This window comes from Pleurodeles waltl, chromosome 3_1 (genome assembly GCF_031143425.1).
Source record: "Pleurodeles waltl isolate 20211129_DDA chromosome 3_1, aPleWal1.hap1.20221129, whole genome shotgun sequence".
In the NCBI taxonomy this organism is placed as follows: Eukaryota; Metazoa; Chordata; class Amphibia; order Caudata; family Salamandridae; genus Pleurodeles; species Pleurodeles waltl.
The window spans coordinates 301,371,460-301,394,238 of NC_090440.1; the positions used below are offsets into that span (position 1 = coordinate 301,371,460).

Here is a 22,779-nt window from a genome sequence, read left to right on the forward strand (position 1 = left end):
TCACACCAGTTGATGACACCAAATACTATGGCCTTCAACAAGTGTTTAAAACTCCAAACAGGGCTTTGTCAGTTTTGACATGTTTTAGATTTCAGAGCATGTGTACTAGGCGCTGGACACAGAGCCCCAGTGTACAGAGCCCCAGTGTGCAGAGCTGGAAAAACATAAAAAGGGGCATTTTTTTCACAAGAAACATCAGAAGTTTGAGAGAAACACAAATATGTGATCACTACGTTCCAAGAAGGTGGGATATATTTCTTAGAAAGTGAAGAAGGTTAGAGCTTTTGGAACATGTGGAAGAGAGGAATTCTATAAATTGAATTTACAGCAAATTAACATTATCAAGGAACTACCTATTACGCAGTCAAATATGGATCACCTCATTGCAAAGAATTAAATAAATGAGAGGATTAGAAGATTATAACTGGATGTAGATGAATACATAACTTTGTATGTATGTTACATACTAGTATGTGGAGGAACTTAGAATAAGGATGTGTTTCATTCCCATGTGGATTTCATCACATAACAAAAGATGGTGTTGAGTGCAAGGGCCATGTCTTAAAGAAGTCATTTTTTTCAACATTGGTGAAGAAGTTCCATATGGAATAACATTTTGACTATTTATGATTACTCTCTACTGTTTATGTAAACTGTCAAATGTGTGTGTTTATGTACATGTCAAATGATCCATCTTGGCATTATTTACTAAAGCAGTTTATAAATTAGTGTTCAGAACTCTGTTTGTTTACTCCTGGAATAATAAAACCAAACTAGAACCATGACTGGTTGGTATGATTAAGTGAATTTCTTATATACAAGTTGTCCATTTTGTGTCTTCTCTAATAGGAACACATTGTATAGCTAGGGATTTCATTGTTGATGAAGCCATTGTTAAAATATCATACAACTAATGACATTAATTCTGAGAAGTGCGTAATAGGGAAATAGCTCAAACCCTGCTACAAGCCTTTAAAAGCACAAACTCAAATACTGCAGATACAAAACCATTTTCTTTATCCACCCAAAATATCTAACACATTTTAAAAAACACTGTTATAACACTGTTAGCATGATTGGCGCAAAACACTTTGCTTTCAAATTTTCACTGAACAAAGTACGAGAGTTCAACATATGATAATTCCTGCTAACAGAATAGCATTTTAAATGGAATAATTATTAACTTATGTCTATATTTTAGTATCTGCTTAAATTAGTTATTGGTCTACTTTGAGCCTGCTCTCTTGTTCCATGCACCAAACAAATTACACACACTGTGCATGAGTTTTTTTTCAAAACATATGAAAATTTGTTTTAACTGAATGTTACTGTACCTTCAGCTTTGATAATTGTCCAAGATCCTTTGCTGCACTGAAAATCATTTGGGCTCCCTGAAAAAGAAAAAAACACAGATTGACTCATTAACATCTGTAGAATTATAGGCAAAGTGCAATAACTTTAAGTTCACACAGTTCTTTTTGATCATAGAATGTATTCTGCCCCTGGATACGTCCTGTGCTTCATCAGTGATCTTTCAGGAGGAAATCATTGTAAGTCACATGGAACATAGCCCACCAGAGGCAAAAATGTTTGCATGTAATATAAGAAAAACAAAATTACTGCATCTCATAAGTTATTCCTCACACTCAATAATCGTAGTAAATGGCATATCGCGCTTCTACATATATATCAGATATTCCATGAAAAAAGACACTTACAGTGCATTAATGGTTATAAAATACTGCCAAAATTATATTAATACTGATGAACCATCCAAACAAAACTTATGACCTAATAAATCACCTAATATGACCTCCCACCTCCGATGTCTTCTTAAATATATCATCAATTACATAATTGAAAACATTTCAAATAACATAATTGGTGATATGGTTAATCAAACATGTTTTCATCAATTACATTACTGTTATGGAAACATATGACTGAACAAAATGATGGCAAATTAATATCAATTCATATAACTTAAAGCAATATTTCAAGCTAATATTTGAGAGATGTAATTATTTATATACCCACCAGCATTATCATAGGTTGTTTATATACATAAACTACATCCTTCTTTGATGCTGCACATTAATTTGACTTTCACCATACCCATTCATCAAATTGCATGATTAGCTTAGTTAATAATCTTCATAAACATCTTCCACTAATTTGAAGACTTTGAACACTATTCAGTTCTCTATACTATGCTGACTTCAGGTCACTCTACATGCAATCTTTTCTAGGTCCTGGCCAATAAAATACTTCATGTTTATGTTTTTGTTTAAGTATAGGTTGTTTTTCGAATTTACACATCATCACAACAACATGATAACACAGATCAGCATGCTGACATTATGCATACATAGCATGTACATTCAGCAACAAGAATGATCCCTCCCCACTGTGCTCCCCACAACTTGCACCCTTACGACCCCACCGTACCATGAGAAGTTCAGAACGTCGATTTTCCCAAACCACACCTTTCAGATCTCCCTATTCTGACTCCCAAGGTGCTAAGAACCCCTTCTCTTTGTGTGGGCCCTCCTCCACTTCCTAATCAGCTCATGGAGGACAAGCGTCCAGGGTGTCCAACAGATCAGCCAGTATAGCCACCTAAGCCTGTAAATCATCTGCAAGTTTAGTTTCCCTACAGCTTCTCTGTAACGAGCTTCGCTACATTTGCACATGTAGCCATGTCCTTCTTCTACTCAGCAAGCATAGGAGCCCTCGGGAACAGAAACCATATAGCTAACCTTCGCTTGGCCCGTGCGAGCCCCTTACTTAACTTCTTCTTTTTAATTAGGACCCGACCCAATAGGCATCACCCAATATCTCTTGGGGTGTCCCACCCAGTGTCCCCTACTTCATGTTTACGTTGATAGTTTATGAATTGTTCACTCCTGATATGAAACACTACCCACTTTTTTAATGAGCAAACTACTATCACATACTTTTATATCAAGTTTCATCTGCATACATGTAGAAATAGATTATAGGAAGAATTAAAAAATGTTGCAGTTGGCAACAACTTTGGTGCCATTGGATGTATATTCATACAACATTAGCTACTAGAACCAGGCTTAAGATGATATCTGTCACATCAACAGAGGGAAAATAAAAGAGCAAAATTCACACTCACCTATGTAAAATTACCCACAGTTAAATTTGAAAAAATATGTGTGCTCAACAAAGTTGGCAAGGAAGGAATAAAGGCAACCAATGCAATGCATAATCTACACGCATGCAGGAGCATGTTCTGACCAGAAGTGATGATTCACAGCCCACAATTCTCCACACATTAAAGCATTTCTGTTTCAACCTGTGACAGGTTGTTTTCCTGTGTAAATCTGAGGTAAACCTACCTATGTCATTTATAATATTATGTATTACTGTTAGTTGAACAGAACATATATGGCTTGGAGACACCTTCAGACTTCACTGCAGTCTCAGATCCTCTTAAAAAGCATAATACTAAACTATTGTTAGGGAAATTGAGCCTTTTGTGAGCCTTCTTTTGTGATTGTTACACACTGACCACCTTCCTGGAAGACAACAACCTGCTCGACCCCTCAGAAACCGGATTCCGAACCAACCACAGCACTGAAACCGCCCTCATCTCAGTCACAGATGACATCAGAACCCTGATGGACAACGGTGAAACAGTCGCCCTCATTCTCCTCGACCTCTCGGCCGCCTTTGACACCGTCTGTCACCGCACCCTAATCACCCGCCTCCGCTCCACCGGGATCCAAGGCCAGGCCCTGGACTGGATTGCCTCCTTCCTCGCAAACCGTTCACAAAGAGTTTACCTCCCTCCGTTTCGCTCAGAACCCACCGAGATCATCTGCGGCGTACCTCAAGGCTCATGACTCAGCCCGACACTCTTCAATGTCTACATGAGCCCCCTCGCCAACATCGTACGCAAGCACGACATCATCATCACCTCCTACGCCGACGACACCCAACTTATACTCTCCCTCACCAAGGACCCCGCCAGCGCCAAGGCCAACCTACAAGAGGGTATGAAGGACGTCGCAGATTGGATGAGGCTCAGCCGCCTAAAGCTGAACTCTGAAAAAATGGAAGTCCTCATCCTCGGCAACACCCAGTCCGCCTGGGACGACTCCTGGTGGCCCACGGCACCGCACCGACCCAGACAGACCATGCCCGCAACCTCGGCTTCATCTTGGACCCTCTTCTCACCATGACTAAGCAAGTCAACGCCGTGTCCTCCGCCTGCTTCCTCACCCTCCGCATGCTCCGTAAGATCTTCCGCTGGATCCCCGCTGACACCAGAAAAACCGTGACCCACGCCCTCATCACGAGCCGTCTGGACTACGGCAACACCCTCTACGCCGGGACCACAGCCAAACTCCAAAATCGCCTGCAACGCATTCAAAACGCCTCGGCCCGCCTCATCCTAGACGTACCCCGCAACAGCCACATCTCCGCACACCTGAGACACCTGCATTGGCTCCCAGTCAGCAAAAGGATCACCTTCCGACTTCTCACCCACGCACACAAAGCCCTCCACGACAAGGGACTGGAATACCTCAACAGACGCCTCAGCTTCTACGTCCCCTCCCGCCACCTGCGCTCCTCTGGCCTCGCACTTGCTGCTGTCCCTCGCATCCGCCGCTCCACGGCGGGTGGGAGATCTTTCTCCTTTCTGGCGGCCAAGACCTGGAACTCCCTCCCCACCAGCCTCAGGACCACCCAGGACCACTCCGCTTTCCGGAGACTCCTAAAGACCTGGCTGTTCGAGCAGCGTTAACCCCCCCTTTTTTCCCCTAGCGCCTTGAGACGGGTGAGTAGCGCGCTTTATAAATGTTAATAATTTGATTTGATTTGATTGTTTAATGAGACTCCCAATTGGAATGTGGGTTGAACTACAGGATAGCAAAGACACAGTTTGAGCAACAGGGTTATTGTTTGAGGTGAACCTCTACTCAAGCAACAGCACCATTGCTGTCAGTTTGAACCACAAATCAATCAATAAATCACAGATTTGTAAAGCACTGCTATTCACCCATAGGGTCTCAAGGCGCTGAATGTAGGCGTGCTGCTCAGTTGAAGAGTCAGGTCTTGAGGTCATTCCTGAACTGCTTCAGTGATGCGGTCTCCCTGAGCATGAGGGGAAGTGTGTTCTATGACCAGGCTGCTAGGTAAGAGAAGGATCTTCCTCCTCCTGTACTTTTCCTTTTCTTGGGGATGGCTGCAAGGGCGAGCTGCAAGGAATGGAGACTTCTGTTTGGTACGTAGAAGGTGAGGCAGTGGTTGAGATCTGCTGGTCCTATGTTGTGCAGTGCCTTGAAGGTGTGGATCAGGAGTTTGTATGTGATGCGCTTGTTGACTGGGAGCCAGTGTAGGTGTCTTAGGTGGTAGGAGATACGGCTGTGATGGGTGATGTCTCGGATGGGTCTGGCGGCTGCATTCTGGACTCTTTGTAGTCTAGACTGATGTTTCCTGGTGGTGCTGGCATAGAGTGCATTGCTGTAGTCTAGTGTACTGGTGAAGACTGCATGGGTAACTGTCTTCCTTGTGTCAGGGGGAATCCATTTGAAGATCTTCAGCAGGAGATGGAGGGTATGGAAGCTTGATGAGGAGACAGCATTAACTTGGCGGGTCATCGATAGAGAGGAATTGAGGAGGATGCCAAGGTTGTGCGCATGGTCAGTGGGGGTGGGGGCATTACACAGAGTGGTGGGCCACAAAAGAGTTGTTCCAGGCAGAAGGCAGATCATGAGGATCTCTGTCTTGTCCGAGCTGAGCTTGAGGTAGCTGGCCTACATCCAGGCAGTGACTGCTCTCATCCCATTGTGGAAATGCCTCTTGGCTTGCGTAGAGTCCTAAGACAGGGAGAGGATAAGCTGTGTGTCGTCGGCATAGGAGACTATGTTTAGCTCGTGTTGTTTGGTGATCTTAGCAAGTGGGCCATGTAGATGTTGAAAAGCGTCAGGCTGAGTGAGGATCCTTGGGGTACTCCGCACCAAGTGTTTTTAGGTTCTGATGTGAACGGTGGTAGTCTGTGTTCTTCTGGTGAGGAAGGACCTGATCCAGTTCAAGGCTTCATCTTGAATGCCGGCATCATGCAGTCTGTCGCAGAGAGTGGAGTGGGAGATGGTGTCAAATGCAGTGGAGAGGTCGATGAGGATGCGTGAGGCCGTGCCTTCGCAGCCCAGTATGAAGCGTATGTCGGCGGTGACTGTTAAGAGTGGGGTTTCGGTGCTGTGGTTGCTTCTGATTCCAGACAGAGAAGGGTCTAGGATATGGGGTGTCTCGAGGAACTCGTGAGTTGCTGGTTGATGCCTTTCTCTGTTACCTTTGCAAGGAAATGGAGCAGAGAGATGGGTCTGTACTTCTTCAGCTCTCTAGGGTCGGCGGTGGGTTTCTTGAGTAGCGGGCTGATTTTGGCGTGTTTCCAGTCTGAGGGGAATGCAGTAGTCTTGAAGGATAGGTTAACGGTTCGACAGAGCTCCGGTGCTATGGTGGCGCTGGCCAGGTTGAGGATGTAATGAGGGCATGAATCTGAGGGTTTTCCCGAGTGGATGGAGTTCATCAGTCTTTGGGTGTCCTCTAACGTGATCGGGGTCCAGGAGTTCAGTATCTGGTGGGGTGCAAGGTCCATGGTGGTGAGCAGTGCTGACAGGCTTTGGTTCCTGAAGCCTTCATAGATGCCCTGGATTATACAGTGAAAGAAGGTGGCGAGGTTGTTGCAGAGGTCTTGTGAGGGAACGATGGGTGAGGTGTATGCCCCAGGGTTTGTGAACTGTTTGACAATAGTGAAGAGCTCTTTGCTGTAGTGATTGCTGGTGTTGAGGCCTGCTCGAAAGGCTTGAAAGGCAGAGTTTGGTGGCTCTGATGTTCTGGTGATGCGTGGTGACTGCGTCTTTGTAGGCTGTGCGGTCTTCGGTGGATTTGCTGAGTCTTCATTTCCATTCCAATCATCTGCATGCACGCTTGGATTCCAGTAGATCTAGCGTAAACCACTTGGGTGTTTTGCTCTGTCGATTCCCTGATGATTTCCTCAGGGGGGCTACATTGCTGGGGCTGTTTGAGAGCCATTGGTGTAGGTCGCTTGCGGCTACATTAGCATCAGCTGCGTGCGGTGGGAGGGAGTGGTTGAGAGCGTTGGTGAGCTGAGCTTCTCTGACTTTGTCCAACCATCTGCAGTGGGGATGGGGGGTTTGGGGGTGTGCAGTGTTCTTCGTGCAAGGACACCCTTGTGGTCGGTTCAGTTGTGTTCGGAGGTGTGGGAGATGGTGATGTTGTCCTCTGCTGAGAAAACGGGGTCGAGAATGTGTCCGGATCTGTGGGTAGGAACATTGTGAGTTGTTTGAGGCTTGTCCAGGAGGTTTGAGGTATTGGAGTTATCGAGGGTATTGAGGTGGGAACTGAGGTCACTGAGTAGGATGTAGTCGGAGGAGGTGAGTGCTTGGGTGGCGATGAGGTCAGTGATGTATTCGCAAAACTGAGGTCGGGGTCCGGGTGACCTGTAGATGAGGGTGCCATGTAGGAAGGTGTTTGGGTTGGTCTGGATCTGGAAGTGTCAGTGCTCATGCCTTGACTGAAACTGACCTAATGGTGGTAGTCAGGGGGAGGTTGTTTTTGCAGATTGTGGCAATGCCTCCTCCAGCTGGGTTGCCTCTGTCTTTGTGGAGGATTTTGTAGTTGTCCAGGATGGCCGTGGTGATGCAGTGGGGGTTCTACAAGTCATAAATCAACAAATGACTAACCCTCCAGTGGCTTGGCACAAAGCAGTCAAACATAACTTAGAGGCAACTTGTAAAGTATTTATGCAGCACCCAACTAGTGATACAATAAAATAATTCACAAGAAGAATCCCACACCTATTTGGAAACAAAGAGTGAAATACGATAAATAAAATGTCCAAAATCCAATCAGCAGAACCAGCGATATTCATTTAAAAATATTAGTGAGGAAATTGAGACTGAAAGCAATTAGTACCAATTATGGTTATCTGATTGTGCTAGACCTGGACCATGTCACAAGTTCAGGACACCTATGATGGCACTCAGGCCGGGTACAGGGCCAAGTTTGGTCCACTGAGACAGTACACTGTGTCCTTGGATTGAAGATGTGAACTCAGCATTGGCCTGAGCCACATTAATGAGACGTTAAACAGGAGCTTCAATACGTGGTAATGCATTGAGATGTGTTACTGCTACAAAGCCGCTGATCAAAAACTGTGAGGCAGACGTCCAGATTGATCATGCTGCCTTGGGTCAATGAAGCCACTGGGGCTGCATTGATGAGACTTGCGTCTGGATGCAGCATATAGCTCTGATGAAGTCACCATCCTGGAGGTGGCAATGAGAGAACCTGTGTTGAGATGCGTTGTGCTGCATCAGTTTCAATTAATCCAATCAGCTGGAGCCTGTTGTGTCCCTTTAGCTCAGAACAGGAGGTCAGCCACTCGAACCTTGGATACATACGGGGAGTTCTGGGATCAGGCAGCAAGGCAGGCCTCAAGCAGCTGGGCAGTCCTCAGGCAGCAGGCCAGTCTTCAAGCATCTGAGCAGTCCTTCTGTAGACTTCACAGCTCCAGGAGTGTTCAGAAGTGTTGGTATCAGGTTCCAATTTGTATACTTAGTACTAACTTTGAAGTCAAAAAGGGCACTTTCTTACAAAAAAAAACAAGCAGAAGCTTGAAACAAACACAAATATGTAATCACTCCATTCCAAGAAAGTGGGATTTATTTCTTAGAAAATTGTGTGTGCCCTCCTTCACTTTCTACTCAGCTCATGGAGGGCGAGCGTCCAGGGGGTCCAACAGTATAGCTGCCCAATCCCTAAACCCTACAGGTTTTCCACATATGGCACTCCTCTGCATTTACGCATTTACACATTCAACCATTTATACCTGGTACCAGCTTTGAAGTAAAAAAGGGGCAGAAACGTTTAGACTTCCCATTACATGTGGTTCTGCATTTCCTTTCTTCCCCAAAATGTCCGGGTTGACAAAAGTCTAGTGTGAAGTTCTTTGTGAGTGCAGGAGGCAGCTCCTTTTGAAGCATAATTGTGGAAGGTGACAGCTCCGCCCCCACCCAACCTTTCAGGATGGTCCATTTGCCAAAACTCAGCCGCTCTTTGTGACACTGTCTGGGAGGAATACACAGGGGTCAATTGCCAACTGAACCTAGTCTTGTGGCCCAGGACACAGGCTGCAGGCACCAAATGGTAAGGACAAGAAAATGTCAACTTTCTAAAAGTGTACTTTTCAGAATCATAACTTTCAGTCCGACTTTACCATGAAAGAAGATTTTAAATTAAAATTTCTTTGAGAGCAAACAAGGCATTTCTACCTGTTCCCAAGCAAATGTTGCCACTTATTAAATATAATAAGGCAACCCAATGCTAACCCAAGGGACAGATAGGCCTTGTAGTACTGGAAAAACAATTTAAGAGTTTTTCACTACAAGCGCTTGTAAAAGTATGTGTTCCACTTTTTAAATATACTGCACCCTGCCCTAGGGGCTGTTTAGGACCTAACATATTGGTGGCATATTTATTAAAAATGGAGGTTTAGTTCTGGCAAAAGTTATCTGACGAAGTCAAAATGGAAGTTTAAAAGTGCACACAGACTACAATGGCAGACAGGAGGCATGTTTAAAGAGGCTATTTAAGTGGGTGCTTATGAATGCTGCAGGCCCACTTGTATCATTTAATTTAAAGGCTCTGGTTCCATGTAGTACCACCTTACCAGAGAGTTACAAGTTAATTAAATAAATGTGCCAATTGGGTGTAAACCAATTTTACAATGTTTAGAAGAGTGAACACAAGCACTTCATCATTAGTTAGCAGTAGTAAACTGTGCAGAGTCCTAAGGCCAACAAAAACAAATTCAGCAAAAGAGGAGAAGAGAAGGCAAAATGTTTCGGGAGAAAAGAATCATCAAGAATGTCGAGTCTAATACAGAGTGTAAATGTTTTTTCACCTCCATCGTTTTTATTGGGCTTTCCTGGTTTTGATGGTTTTATTTCTGCCTCAAGCACAACACTTGCTTGGTGTTTCGGTTGTCACTTCACCTAACTGATGGCATTTTGACTGTGCACGTGGCAGTGACAGTTCTCAAATGTGTTTTAACTTGTTCCTGTTGGAGTATTTTCTTGATAATTTTTGTAGCATGAAAGCTGGGTTAGTAATTTCTTCTTCTGTGCCCCTAAGGCTTGTTCTTACCATTGCTATGAACAGGAAAGGAGAAAGGGTATGTTGTTTTTTAAAGATAAAGTCCCCATTTCTTATTTGGAGTTTTGGTGACTGGTATTAGCAAGTCATCTGCTTACCTTTGATATTATTATTTCCCATATATTTGCACTAATTATCATATGCCTCCTCAGAAATAATGGCAGATTCTGCACCTGAGTAACTATTTTCTTTTAGGGGGTGGCTTTGTTGGATTGCACAGGGTTTTCAATTTCTGCATGTGCATTAGGTTTGATAGCGGTGTCTTTTATTTCCATGTGAGTAGATTTGCCTGAATTTTAACATAATTAAATTACTAAGCATGTGCCTTTTTACTGTAGACAACTAGTAAACTTTACAGTTATTTATCTACCTTTGTTACAGTAAGAGCAATACAGTGTGGCAAACTGCAATGTCACAGTTAAGCAAAGGAATTCAGTCTCATTTTCTATTTACTTGTAGTAAGACGTGATCCATTTCCTTTATTGTACAAATAGCAAAGGTCTGATATACAATTTCTTTTTTATTTTAAAGTGCATGGTGACGTTAAGAATGTAAACATAAATCACTTACTATTTTATATTGCAAATAGAGTTACTTTTTCGCTAATTAAATCAAAAAGAAAGAAAATATCACACTTTGGGGGTTATTCTAACTTTGGAGGAGGTGTTAATCCGTCCCAAAAGTGACGGAAAAGTGACGGATTTACCACCAGCCGTATTACGAGTCCATTATATCCTATGGAACTCGTAATACGGCTGGTGGTATATCCGTCACTTTACCATCACTTTTGGGACGGATTAACACTCCTCCAAAGTTAGAATAACCCCCTTTATTTTTAAATTCATTTGAGAAAAAGAAGTGTGCTCTGCATATTTGTTCTTTGAGGCAGCTGTAGACAACGTATTTTCTCTATTACATATTTCTTATTCTAATCCAAACAATATATTTAAAGTCACATTTACCTAAACCTACATACTATTACCTCTTTCGTGCTAATACAAATTAATTCTTATTTTTAACATGTGTTTTTTTTTAATGTCCCTGTGAATTTTGTTTTGACAAATCTTGTTTTTTGGTTACAGCTTATATCTTACAGTAGGAGGCACTGCTCGAGTTAAATATCACCAATATGAAGCAAATGCTCTTGTTTGTTTTCCAGCACACATCTAAAATAGGATTTCCAAATATATCTACATAGTTTTTTTTTTCAGATTGTGTCATTTGTTTGAGTGATTGTGTGCTGCACAATGTTTATCGCATAGCCATGTCATCTCTAGTTGAATTTTCTGTGCGTTCTTTAAACAACATGTTTGCTCAGCTTATTGCTCAAGACACTGTGGGGGTCATTCCAAGTCTGGCGGGCGGCGGAGGCCGCCCGCCAGACTTCCCCCCTCCGAAATACCGCTCCGCGGTCGAAAGACCGCAGAGGGTATTCTAAGTTTTTCCCTGGGCTGGCGGGCGGTAGCCAAAAGACCGCCCGCCAGCCCAGGGAAAAACTCCCTTCCCAAGAGGATGCCGGCTCGTAATCGAGCCGGCGGAGTGGGAAGGTGCGACGGGTGCTGTTGCACCCGTCGCGTATTTCACTGTCTGCCAAGCAGACAGTGAAATACTTGTAGGGGCCCTCTTACGGGGGCCCCGCGACCCCCCCTACCGCCATCCGGTTCCCGGCGGGCGGACCGCCGGGAACTGGATGGCGGTAGGGGGGGTCGGAATCCCCTCGGCGGCGCAGCTAGCTGCGCCGCCTTGGAGGATTCCAAAGGGCGGCGGTACACTGGCGGGAGACCGCCAGTGTTGCCGGTCCGACCGCGGCTTTACCGCCGCGGTCGGAATGCCCTTGGGAGCACCGCCGGCCTGTCGGCGGAGCTCCCGCGGTCCTCCAACCCGGCGGTCATTGACCGCCAGGGTTGGAATGACCCCCTGTATGTTTTGTTGTGTACTTAGATCATGGGCCTGGATTTTGTGAATTTGCTGCTTTAGACACTTTGGGGCTTATTTATGGAGAATTGGCATAGGGCAGCGCTCGGTCTTCTTGTGCCGCTGCCCTAAGCCAATGTGAAGGGCCAGGAATGCATTGTATTGTATTCCTGTCCTTTCCCACTGCGCTGGCAAACGATTGGCTGCCAGGCGCCAATGCAGGCACCTTTGCACCATGCTGCAAGAGTGTCTGCATGGCATGCAGCATTGTTTTTGTGCAAGAAGGAGCACCTTCCTGCACAAAAACAATCCAGAGAGGTGTTTTCCTCTTTTCATGCATACAGCAGAATGCAGCACACATGGAAATGGGTAAAAAACAGGGGAGAAATACAAATACCAGGTTTATGTGATTAACTAAATCTGGGGCAGAGTCAAAAAACATGGGTGCTGAATGCAAAACCCATTGCAATGCCCATGGAACGTCACCCTGATGCAGAATAAGGCAACACAGCGACTTGGACTGCTTTGTCTTACTCAATATCTATGAGGCCATTCAAAGCCACACAAAGTGACCTTAAGTGGCCTCATACATGTGGTTGACAGGTTTGCGCGCATGAGCGTCAGAAAATGTGATGCTTGCCTCTTATAAATAAGCCGTTGTGATTTTAAGACTTTACTTACATTTTTCATCACATCTCAGTGACAATGTCAATCACTTCACTTTTTTAAAATGCATGCTTAGATGCTGTGTGAAATGTTTCCATTTTCTTTTCTTTTGTGGAATGTACAGCACAGATAATCGCGTTTTTTATAAACAAACTTAAACGCAGGTCTTCAAAAGAAATAATCCTGCAAAATCTATAACCGTGACAGCGGAAAAGAAAAGTTCAAAGGTTAATCATTTGAGAGATGTTCTCCTATATTTAAAAAATCAATACAACCCTAAAAGCACAAAGAAGCGACCAATGAATGATGCTGAGCCAGATTTTTTACATATTTTATACCATCAGGTCAATAGTCTCAAAAGGTTTGAATAACAACAGAGCATCAAAGAGCGCCCATGCGACAACTATTCCTTTCATAAAGAAGCGTTGAAGGTCTTACACTTTGGTCTGTTAATGGAGGCAGCACAATTAATTTTTCTATTTTGTTCAGGACTAATTTCCATAGCTCCTTCAAAACCCTTTTTAGGACCGTCTTCTCGCATATCTTCGCTGAGACAGAGAGGCTGCAATTAAATGAAACAACATTGTCCTATAAATACGGTGCATAGGCATACATCCTTTTATTAAAGAGTAGCATTCCCATTTACTTTGATATCTTAGAAACTCAACGTGAAATCCATATCGTGCAATACATTGAAACCAGATCTTCTCAGTTAAAAATGCAACTATTGTAATAAGAAAAACACAGCATGCTGTCAACCCAATTTCTACACTACGCGGTCATTAATAGACTCGTTTTTATCAATGAAAAGTATAATCCTTATCTAAAAAACACAGCACGCGACACTTAAGCACCAAATTATTACACAAAAAATGCAAATGCCGTGAGATCTCATTTTATAATTCTTCAGCTGTTCACAAACCATTTGGCAAATGGTAATTAAAAATATGCTGTTATAGAATGGAAAGTTTCAATACCCCTCATCACGTACTCCCGATTGCATTTTGATTCATACATAGACTGTGTGTGTGTGTGATCGCAGAGTAAATTTAGTGTACCGATATTGTAACAGTTATGGGTTTGGATTGAGAGTCCTTGAAAAAAAGTATTTCTGAATAGTCCCCAAAGCCAATTGCGTCTATATTGCGTGAATTTGTGTAAACCGGAAGGTAAGTATACCCTGATGGATATAGGCAGCATGAAACTGCAGTTTTATACTAGTTACAGACTGTGATGCTGGCATTTTACTACCAAAATTCCTGCATTAAAGTTCAGACTGCTTTGTGCACGGTACAAAAGCCTATTAAAGCCTCACCTTCAAAACGAAATACTAGATGGAACATTAAACCCCTTTAAAAAGGCAATGGACTTACACGTACATTAGCAAGAGTCATATTAATAGCTATACTCCCACGGGCTAGTGTTACATAATTAATCAATATTCATTGATGGAGGACTTTTTGACTGATAAATAACCATCAATCTGGATCTAATTCAAGAGTCAAGGAGAAAGGGAGATCCATTAGGAAACCCAAGACATTGCTTATCCACAAAGGGCTACTGCTGTTATTAATAAAACATGAACATTTTATTTATACATTGTTTGATTGCACACTTTACATTTTTGTCACTGTGTTGTACATGTTTCAAGTTACTGTTTTAGGTTGTAGCATTCAGTGTGTCTGTGTTTGAATCATGCTATACCATTCAGCAGATATTATTGCTGTAATGAAATAAAACAGGATCGCCATATCAATATCAAACGTTGTGAGGGTGGGAGGAGGAGAAGAGAAAAGTAGCAAATCTTATTCAGTATGCTTATTCAGTATGCTTATCCAAGCAACTGTCATTCATCGATGCTAACAATCACATTGTAAACTCTCAAACAGCTTATGTTACTCTATTGAAGCATCAATCAGTCTATGAAGAACTTACTACCGATACCCATAAAGTCTAATATGCATTTATATACATCAGATGGATAACCATTCAAGAGATGTCTCAAATTGCAGGTCAGGAGGTGTTGGGTAGGAGCTGGAGAGGGCTCTGGGTCGTGGGGATACTGTGGCCTGTCTATGGGGAGCACTGTCTGCTTACTCTGTGGTGCTGGACAGGTGGTGTGAGTGCTTCTTTCACACGTCCCTGACCCTCTCTACCCGTGTTTATTTCAGGTGAAAATCTGCATGTAAGCAAGGATCAGTTTTTATTTAGACCATGAAAACTCAAGACTGGTAACATCAGACAACTCGAAGGTGCACAGATCGCTATCCATTTTTGGGATACCTCTCAAGCAACTCTTAATCGATGTCTAAATCATGAAAATACTACAACTCCATCAGTGCAACTTACTTTTTTCACAGCTCTGGAAAAACAAACAATATTTATAGATGCCTCTTGAGGCCTAATGCATTACATATTGAGTCTAACAGCATACTTCAGGCAGATGAAATAGATGTAAGTACTTTTTAAAGGTTCTGTGGTGAAGAAACATTCCTGGCTCTTTCACCAAAGAACAGAGTAAGACCGAAACATTTACTAACATCACATGTTTTGAAGGTGAACATAGTGATTATTGAAACAAACTGAGCCAAACAGGTCAAAGTGTTCCTAAACCAGTAAACCTTCGGACCCTTAAAAGAGGGGAGTTTTGGTCCCTTCTTCTTGAAACTCCTCCATGGACTACTGCAACCAAATAGTCACCTTCCACTCATCTGTTTGTTTCCCCTCACAAGTCCTGCTAGATTGAGTACACTATTCAGCATGATCAGAATGGCATTTAAGGCATTCTGTGAGTTCTATAATGGCTGATCTGACAGGTCAGTGTGTGAACTGTTTGCGGGACTGTTTTATGGCCTGGTGGGTTAGATTTTACTCTTGATTTTCAAGATACTACCACATACATTGCCTGCAGAAAGTTCAAATGCATGCAGTCTCTCATATCTTGTAAAACACCTTTACAATACGTCTGTATAAGTTCTAAATTGCTCAAATATGCAAATGTGCTGTACTTTTTTTTGCTATCTGAATTGCTAATGGGGCCACTTTTATTTAGTTACCCTGACCTACTTCCTGTCTCAGTCGAAACCTGCAATTTAGCACACTATGCTTTTAACGTCAGAATTACCATCTTCTACTCATCCTCCTTCAGATGGTCCTCCTGCATGAGAAACATCAGAATACTGAACTCAATGAACAATAATTTCCCAATCTACTAATAAGTGAAAAAATGAGATATATATTTATTTTTTTAGCAGCAAGAAGTAGTTTGACTTTATCAAGAAGCTCTTGTCCTCACCTGGTTAAAATTATTGGGGAACCCCTGTCCCTTATTCATTCAGCATTATCATAAGGAATCGTATGCAATTCTGATGCAGCTTTGAATTCACAGCTTTCTGTAGCTCTAAATGTTAATCTTAGGTTTAGCCCTGTAAAACTTACAGTTAAAACACAAAACATTCTACTTCTACACAAAGGACCACAGATACACGTTCTGCTGTCAGATTTTAATTGTATTTAAATGTGCTATGACTCACACCGTATTTTGGAGATCCAGTGATTGAGTATATCCCCCTAACTTAGCCTCATAAAATGGAATGGAAAGGTCCCTGTCCATCTCAGAAGTGCATATAGCTTTGCAGCTGATCTCCCAAAAATGCATTCTATTATCAACAATGCAACTCAAAACACCATTTGTTTTTGGAGTAAATGATAACTGAAAATAGACCAGTGAGTAAGATATTGTTTGAAAGATGTATTCACATTGGCACATCATTGTGTTAAAAAGAAACTTACGTTTTGTCAAGAAAATCCATGAGTGGTCTTAATGCAATCTCTGCATCCATTGCTGCATTATTTCTGTTTGTTGAAGCATTTCCATTCCCTCGCATTTGATTTAACTCAAGGCTCATCTGCCTGACACAGTCCTCAATCACAGCCTGGAAACTGAGAAGAGGCAGTTGTGAAACAAATGTGTCAATTTTATGGGCAATGCAATAAAATAAAAGTTGTTTAAAAAGTCACATCCTACTCAGTAAAAATTATTTTTGACATCTAACAAAGAGGAAATATGAGGTATTTGTGAAAGTAAATGTACTTGCCGGATAATGACTCTCTATTTATCTAGGTAAACATGAAAGCAATGTTTTCCTCTGTAACCTTTTACTTGTCAAGCTTTTTCTATGATTCGTACAGATGAACAGACAACAAAGCACTATCAAAGGCAAAGATATTAGCTACTCAGTCTATAACGGAAAGTTCCTTTTTCAATCTTCCTTGCTTCTCTTGAAGTCCACCTCTGAGGAGGAAGTGGTGCAAGACTGAGTCTATGTTCAGCCCATCACAATTGTCATGTGGGAATAATGATGTCAGTTTTAGACCTGTAAACTTAGTGTTGTCTTCCCCCAAACATTTTGCCTTCACCCTCTCTGAATTTTGTTTTTGAGTACTGAGAGACCTACCTCTCCCGTAGGAAAACATTGAATTACCTTATTACGTTTAAAAAGTGCTAACTTTTTACTAGGACCAGGTAGCAGATTCATGTTTGGTGTCTAGGAAATTGTAATTTAAAACCCTTTTTATTGGTAAATTTTAAGTCACAATTTTGAAAATGCCATTTTTAGAAAATTTGAATTTTCCTGCACTGGTTATTTTGTGACTGCAGCCTGTTTCTGGGTCACATGACTGAGTGTAGTTTGCAGTTGAACTTAGGTGTGCCTGGATGAGTCAACACTTGCAGGATGGGGGAGGCGGAGTTGGAAACCTCCCCACTTGCAACTCAATAGACTGTGCTCCGCCTCTACACCAAGGATTTCACATCACCTCACTGTCCATGTTATCAGTCTGGAGCCAGGGCAGGAAATGTTAAGCATTTCAAAGGGAAGAAGCCGTATGCAGAAATAGGGCCCTCAGACTTGCTGGTCTTGCTGTGTACCTCTGAAAACGTATTTGCCACACCTAGAAGGACTGAATCCTCTGCTGTCTCAAGCCTGCCTTAAACCATAGAGTCCTGCCCTGCTGGTTGAGCCCTGTGTCACCTTTCTAACCCAGAACTACCAGAGTGACTCAACTGGCTATTTGGCTGGCCTACTGATCAGAGCCTCAGGGACAGAAAAGCCTCCAACTATCTTTGATGCGCAAATGGTGCCTGCACGAAGGAGTCCTGACCCTCCAAGTGTAGCTTCTCCAATTGCAAAGCCTTGAAATATTTGCTAAAGGTGCTCAGATAGCTAAAGTCCAAAACTTGGCACTTGACAATTTTTATCTAAAAATTGCCAGAGAACCCAAAGGAGAGCAGGACCTATCTGCTCATTGATCTGCCCAAGGTGCATCACCGGTCAGCCTGATTTTGTGGTGGCTCTCATTACAGTCCACTTGGCAGCAGGAAATTGTGCTCAGCAGCTTCTTGCAAAAGAGGTATCTGCTACCATGTAGTCTTCATTGGTTATAGCATGCAGATTCAACCTGCTGAAGATTTTCAACTTCAAAAGGAATTTTTACTGCAACTTTGTACAGCAGCTCCCCAACGATGACTGCTCTTCCTTGGTCACCGCCAGCTGCCTTTCCCCACTGAACTTTACCTCCTCAGTGATCTTTTTCTATAAATGAATGTGAGCGGAGACTGGTCTCAGGCCACTTTGTGTATCCAAATCACACTCCATAGTGGTCAGCCACACTTTCGACTTTGACCTGGTATCGCATGACTAGATATCCGCTGTTGGTGTTTAGGCGCTATTTTCGACCTTAATCTTTAAAAATTCAAAAGTCTGGTTCTACAGATTTGATTTTTGTCTTTTTTTAGTCAAATAATTTCTTAAAATGTAAATTATTTTCTTAAATTGCTGTGGATTTTTTGTCTTGTGCTTATACTTGACACAATGCCCCTAAGTTTAACTTGACTGACATGACATGTAATGCTCATGTGCACATGTCCTACTTTTTAGATACCATGTACCCTGCACTAAGGGCTATTCAAAGCCTACCTTAGGTGTTACTTATATGTAATAAAAAGGAAAGTTGAGGCCTGGAAAGAGGGTTATTTTGCCTGGGCTAAATTACAGTTTAAAACTGCACATAGTCTGCAATGGCAGACCTGTGACACGTTATAAAAGTCTGCTGTAGTGAGTGGTACAATTGGGACTGATGGCCCACTAGTAGCATTTAATCTGCAGGACCTGGGTACATGCAGTACCACTTTACTAGGGACTTACAAGTAAACTAAATGTAACAATCAGGCGTAACATGATTTGAAGTGCACAGAGCCCTAAAGCCAACAAAAATAAATTCAGCAAAACAAGAGGTTTGAAGGAAAAAACTTTGGAGGGAGAGAAGTGCATGTTGATCCCAAATAGGAGCTGAGAACCCCATCCCTTGAGATCAAACAATTTTGTAAGAAAAGGATCCCATGGCCCCCCTCCCCGAGTCCAAATAGGCCATGGGGACCTATCCCCTGTACAGGAATGGTGAGCCCGGCCTCCATTCTTGAACATTAGAAGGCCACATGAACCCCATCCCACAAAGGTGGCTTGCAGTCTGTATCCCGGGTAGCTCACCCCAGGGCACAGTAGTTTCCCTCCTCGCACAAGCATGGGTAGGAAAACATATGTTTGCTCCCACTATTAGGGAGCAAACACGCCTTCCCTGCCTGCATGAGCACTGGCAGGGAAGGCATTTCTGCTTTCACCTGGTGAGAGCTTTAAAAATGCTCCTGCGGTCTGGGAGCAGTCTTTTGTTTGTTGTCTTTTGATTCTTCCTCCAGATAGGAGGATTTCTGGCTCTTGCAATTTGTGAATATATCATTGGGAGCCATGGAGGAGAGCCCCACGGCCCTGGCAGCACCCAGCGATATATTGTTTGGGTGCCCCAGGTGAGCACCGGAGCACCGAGTTATACTGCAAAAGGCTGCAGGAATGGGTCCGGAGGGCCTCTTAAGGCTTTGGTGGAGGGCACATGCCCCTTCCATATAATAACTGCTCAGGATTTTCACACTCTGATGCCAACGAAGCATCCAGGACCTGATGGGATTTCTTAAGGATCAGGATTCCAGGAAGAGGCCAGCAGCAAAGCTGAAGCAGGTCCAGTGCAACTGGTCAGTTGCAGAGATGCCTCTGGAAGTTTGTTATGTCACACAGGAGGCTAGCCAGCTAGCTCTTAGCGTTACTTTGGTCAACCTGGGTTCAAAGGAGCAGGTCTTTGTTTTCTTCTTCGGAGAGCAGGACAGCAGGGCAGACTTTGTGTGAGGAGAATTCCCTGACCTGACTTGCCACCAAAACTAGCTGTGGTCTGTTCTTCCACTACCCCTGGTTCTGGCTCCAGACTGTCTAGGGGACAAAGACAATGGCAGGCCTGGTATCAGGTTTCCATGTATGTGTTGTGGGAAAAGTCCTTTAAAATGTAATCATTGCAGGGTGCGGCTCCTCCTCAGTCATCCCATTAAGAAGACTCTCTCCCAGATACACAATGCTCTCATTATTTACTGCCAGGGCCCAATACACATTCTTGATGGGGAAACCACTAACAGGTGCAAGCAGCTGGAAACTCCTGCAAAGGCCTCTCTAACCTTGGGCAGGAAAATGCCAACTTTCTAAAAGTAGTTTTGACTTTTGTGTAAAAAAGGATTTTAAATTACAATTTATTTGAGTGTAAAAATAATTTATCTATCTGCTCCAGATCTCAAGTTAGCACTGAGTAATTGAAACAAGGTAACCAGTGTGTGTCTATGAGAAGTATAGGCCTTACAACAGTGAAAAATACATTTAGAATGTTTTCCACCTTCAGGATATGTAAAATGTAAACATACATCCTACCTACTAAATATAATGCACCCAGCCCTAGGGGTGGTTAGGGCGAACTGTAGGGGCGACTTATACTTTTCAAAACGGAAAGTATAAGCCTGGAAAAAAGGTTTAAAAGGCTGCAGCCCACTAGTAGCATTTTATTTACAGACCCATTATTCTTGTAGTGCCATATATTAGGGATGTAGGTAAATTAAATGTATCAATCAGGTGTAGGCCAATTTGACCATGTTGTAAGGAGAGAGCACAGGCAGTTTACCACCAATTAGCAACACAAATGGGTTCGGCAAAGGAAGGCAGATGGGGTGATTCTGTAGAAAATACTAGGTCCCACAGTCATTGTCTTAAAAGATCAATACTGCTGAACAGTTAAAGCATGTATGAAACAGTATTTGTCAAGGAAACTGTCTTCTAAGTTGATGTTTTTTCAAACATTTTGTCAAAAACCTTATTAATCGGAAGCAAAGAAGAACAATTTATTTACCTACTGTAACACTCTTTTTGGTGGATACTCTCACTGCAGATTCCTCACTGTGTGACTATCAACAAGCATGATACTGGATCTGTAAACTCAAAAAGCAGTAATCATGTTCAATGATGACATCATGCCACTTGGCAAGAGAGGAATGAGAGGAATGGAGCCGCATATAAGCATCAGTTACATTTGAAAGCTTGTCCGCAGCCTTCAAGGCAAGGCCAACCAGTATATTCCTAAATTGGGACCTTTTTCAAGGGAAAAGGAGACCATTCCATAGAACATTAAGGTGGAAGGGCAGTAAGGAATTTTTGGTTAGAGTATCCACCAGAAAGAGTGCTACCGAAGGTAAGTAACTTGTTCTTCTGATTGATAATTCCTCTTCTGAAAAATATACCAAAGCAGTATCTCCCAGGGTGATGGGTCTGCGGATTGGCTCAAATCAAAATGACTGGCACCACAGAATGGGAAAAATGACCTTCAAACCAGACCTGGCTGTCAAGGCAGTAGTGGTTCATAAATGTGTCCACTGATGCCAATGTAGCAGTCTGAACAAATATCTAGAACAGGCACTCTGTGCGCTAAACCTCTTCAGCTATAGTAGAATGAACATTCAAGCCTTCTGGAGGCTGCTTCTTAGCCAGTGCATAGCAGATGTTAATAATAAGAACTATCAATTGGTGGTGGTCCTTTTCTGCACTGCCTTACCTTTCTTAGCACCAGAGAACACTACAAAGAGCTGATCATTCACTCATGTTCCTTGTATGATTGATGTAAAAGCTCAGCACTCTTTAGTTGTCCAATTGATGGAGTTTTTCTTACTCTTTCCAGGAATGAGGTGGCACAATAAGAATCACAAGACTGATAGCTTGTCTAGCTATCCCTGAACTGAATTTACGCATTGTACGGGGTTACAATGTAACAAAGTGTTTTTCTAGTGAACCTTACCACAGTGAAAAATGACTTTGAAGATTTTCCACTGCAAGGACATGTAAAGCTCAAGTACACATGTCCTACTTTTTAGATAACATGCACTCTGCCCTACGGGCGTTTCCGGCCTACCTTACAGGTGACTTATAATTAATAATAAGAAAGATTTAAGCAAGGCAAAGGGTTTATTTTGCCAGGTCGAATTTGCAGTTTTAAAACAGTGCACCCTGTCTGCAGGGGCAGGCTTGAAGACATGATTTACATTGTCACTGTAGTGGTGACACAGTAGGTGCTACAGTCCACTAGAGGAATTTCACTTCCAGGCCCTGGGTACACTGAGTAACATATGCTAAAGCCTTATTGGGATGTTAAGGGGCATATTTATACTCTGTTTGCGCCGAATTTGCATCGTTTTTTTCGACGCAAATTCGACGCAAAACTAACTCCATATTTATACTTTGGCGTTAGGCGCCAAAGTTCATGGAGTTAGCGTCATTTTTTTGCGTGAACACCTTCCTTGCGTTAATGATATGCAAGGTAGGCGTTCCCGTCTTAAAAAATGACTCCGATGCATATGCGTCGTATTTATACTCCCGGGCAAAAATGACGCCCGGGAGTGGGCGGGTCTAAAAAACCAGCATTAGCGCCGGATTTTAGCGCCTGGGTCAGGGCAGGCGTTAAGGGACCTGTGGGCTCAGAATGAGCCCAGAGGTGCCCTCCCCTGCCCCCAGGGACACCCCCTGCCACCCTTGCCCACCCCAGGAGGACACCCAAGGATGGAGGGACCCA

General features: G+C 43.0%; 1 protein-coding gene across 1 annotated transcript in view; it reads right to left on the reverse strand.

The window, feature by feature from the left end:
• Positions 1-22,779, reverse strand: part of UNC13C (unc-13 homolog C) — a 1,168,779-nt gene that overhangs the window by 258,193 nt on the left and 887,807 nt on the right. The window contains exons 26-28 of the mRNA XM_069222447.1: positions 16,588-16,737; positions 13,234-13,357; positions 1,335-1,391 (exon numbers count right to left, since the gene is read on the reverse strand). Coding sequence (XP_069078548.1) covers positions 1,335-1,391; positions 13,234-13,357; positions 16,588-16,737 — 331 coding nt within the window. The remainder of the gene's footprint in view (positions 1-1,334; positions 1,392-13,233; positions 13,358-16,587; positions 16,738-22,779) is intronic.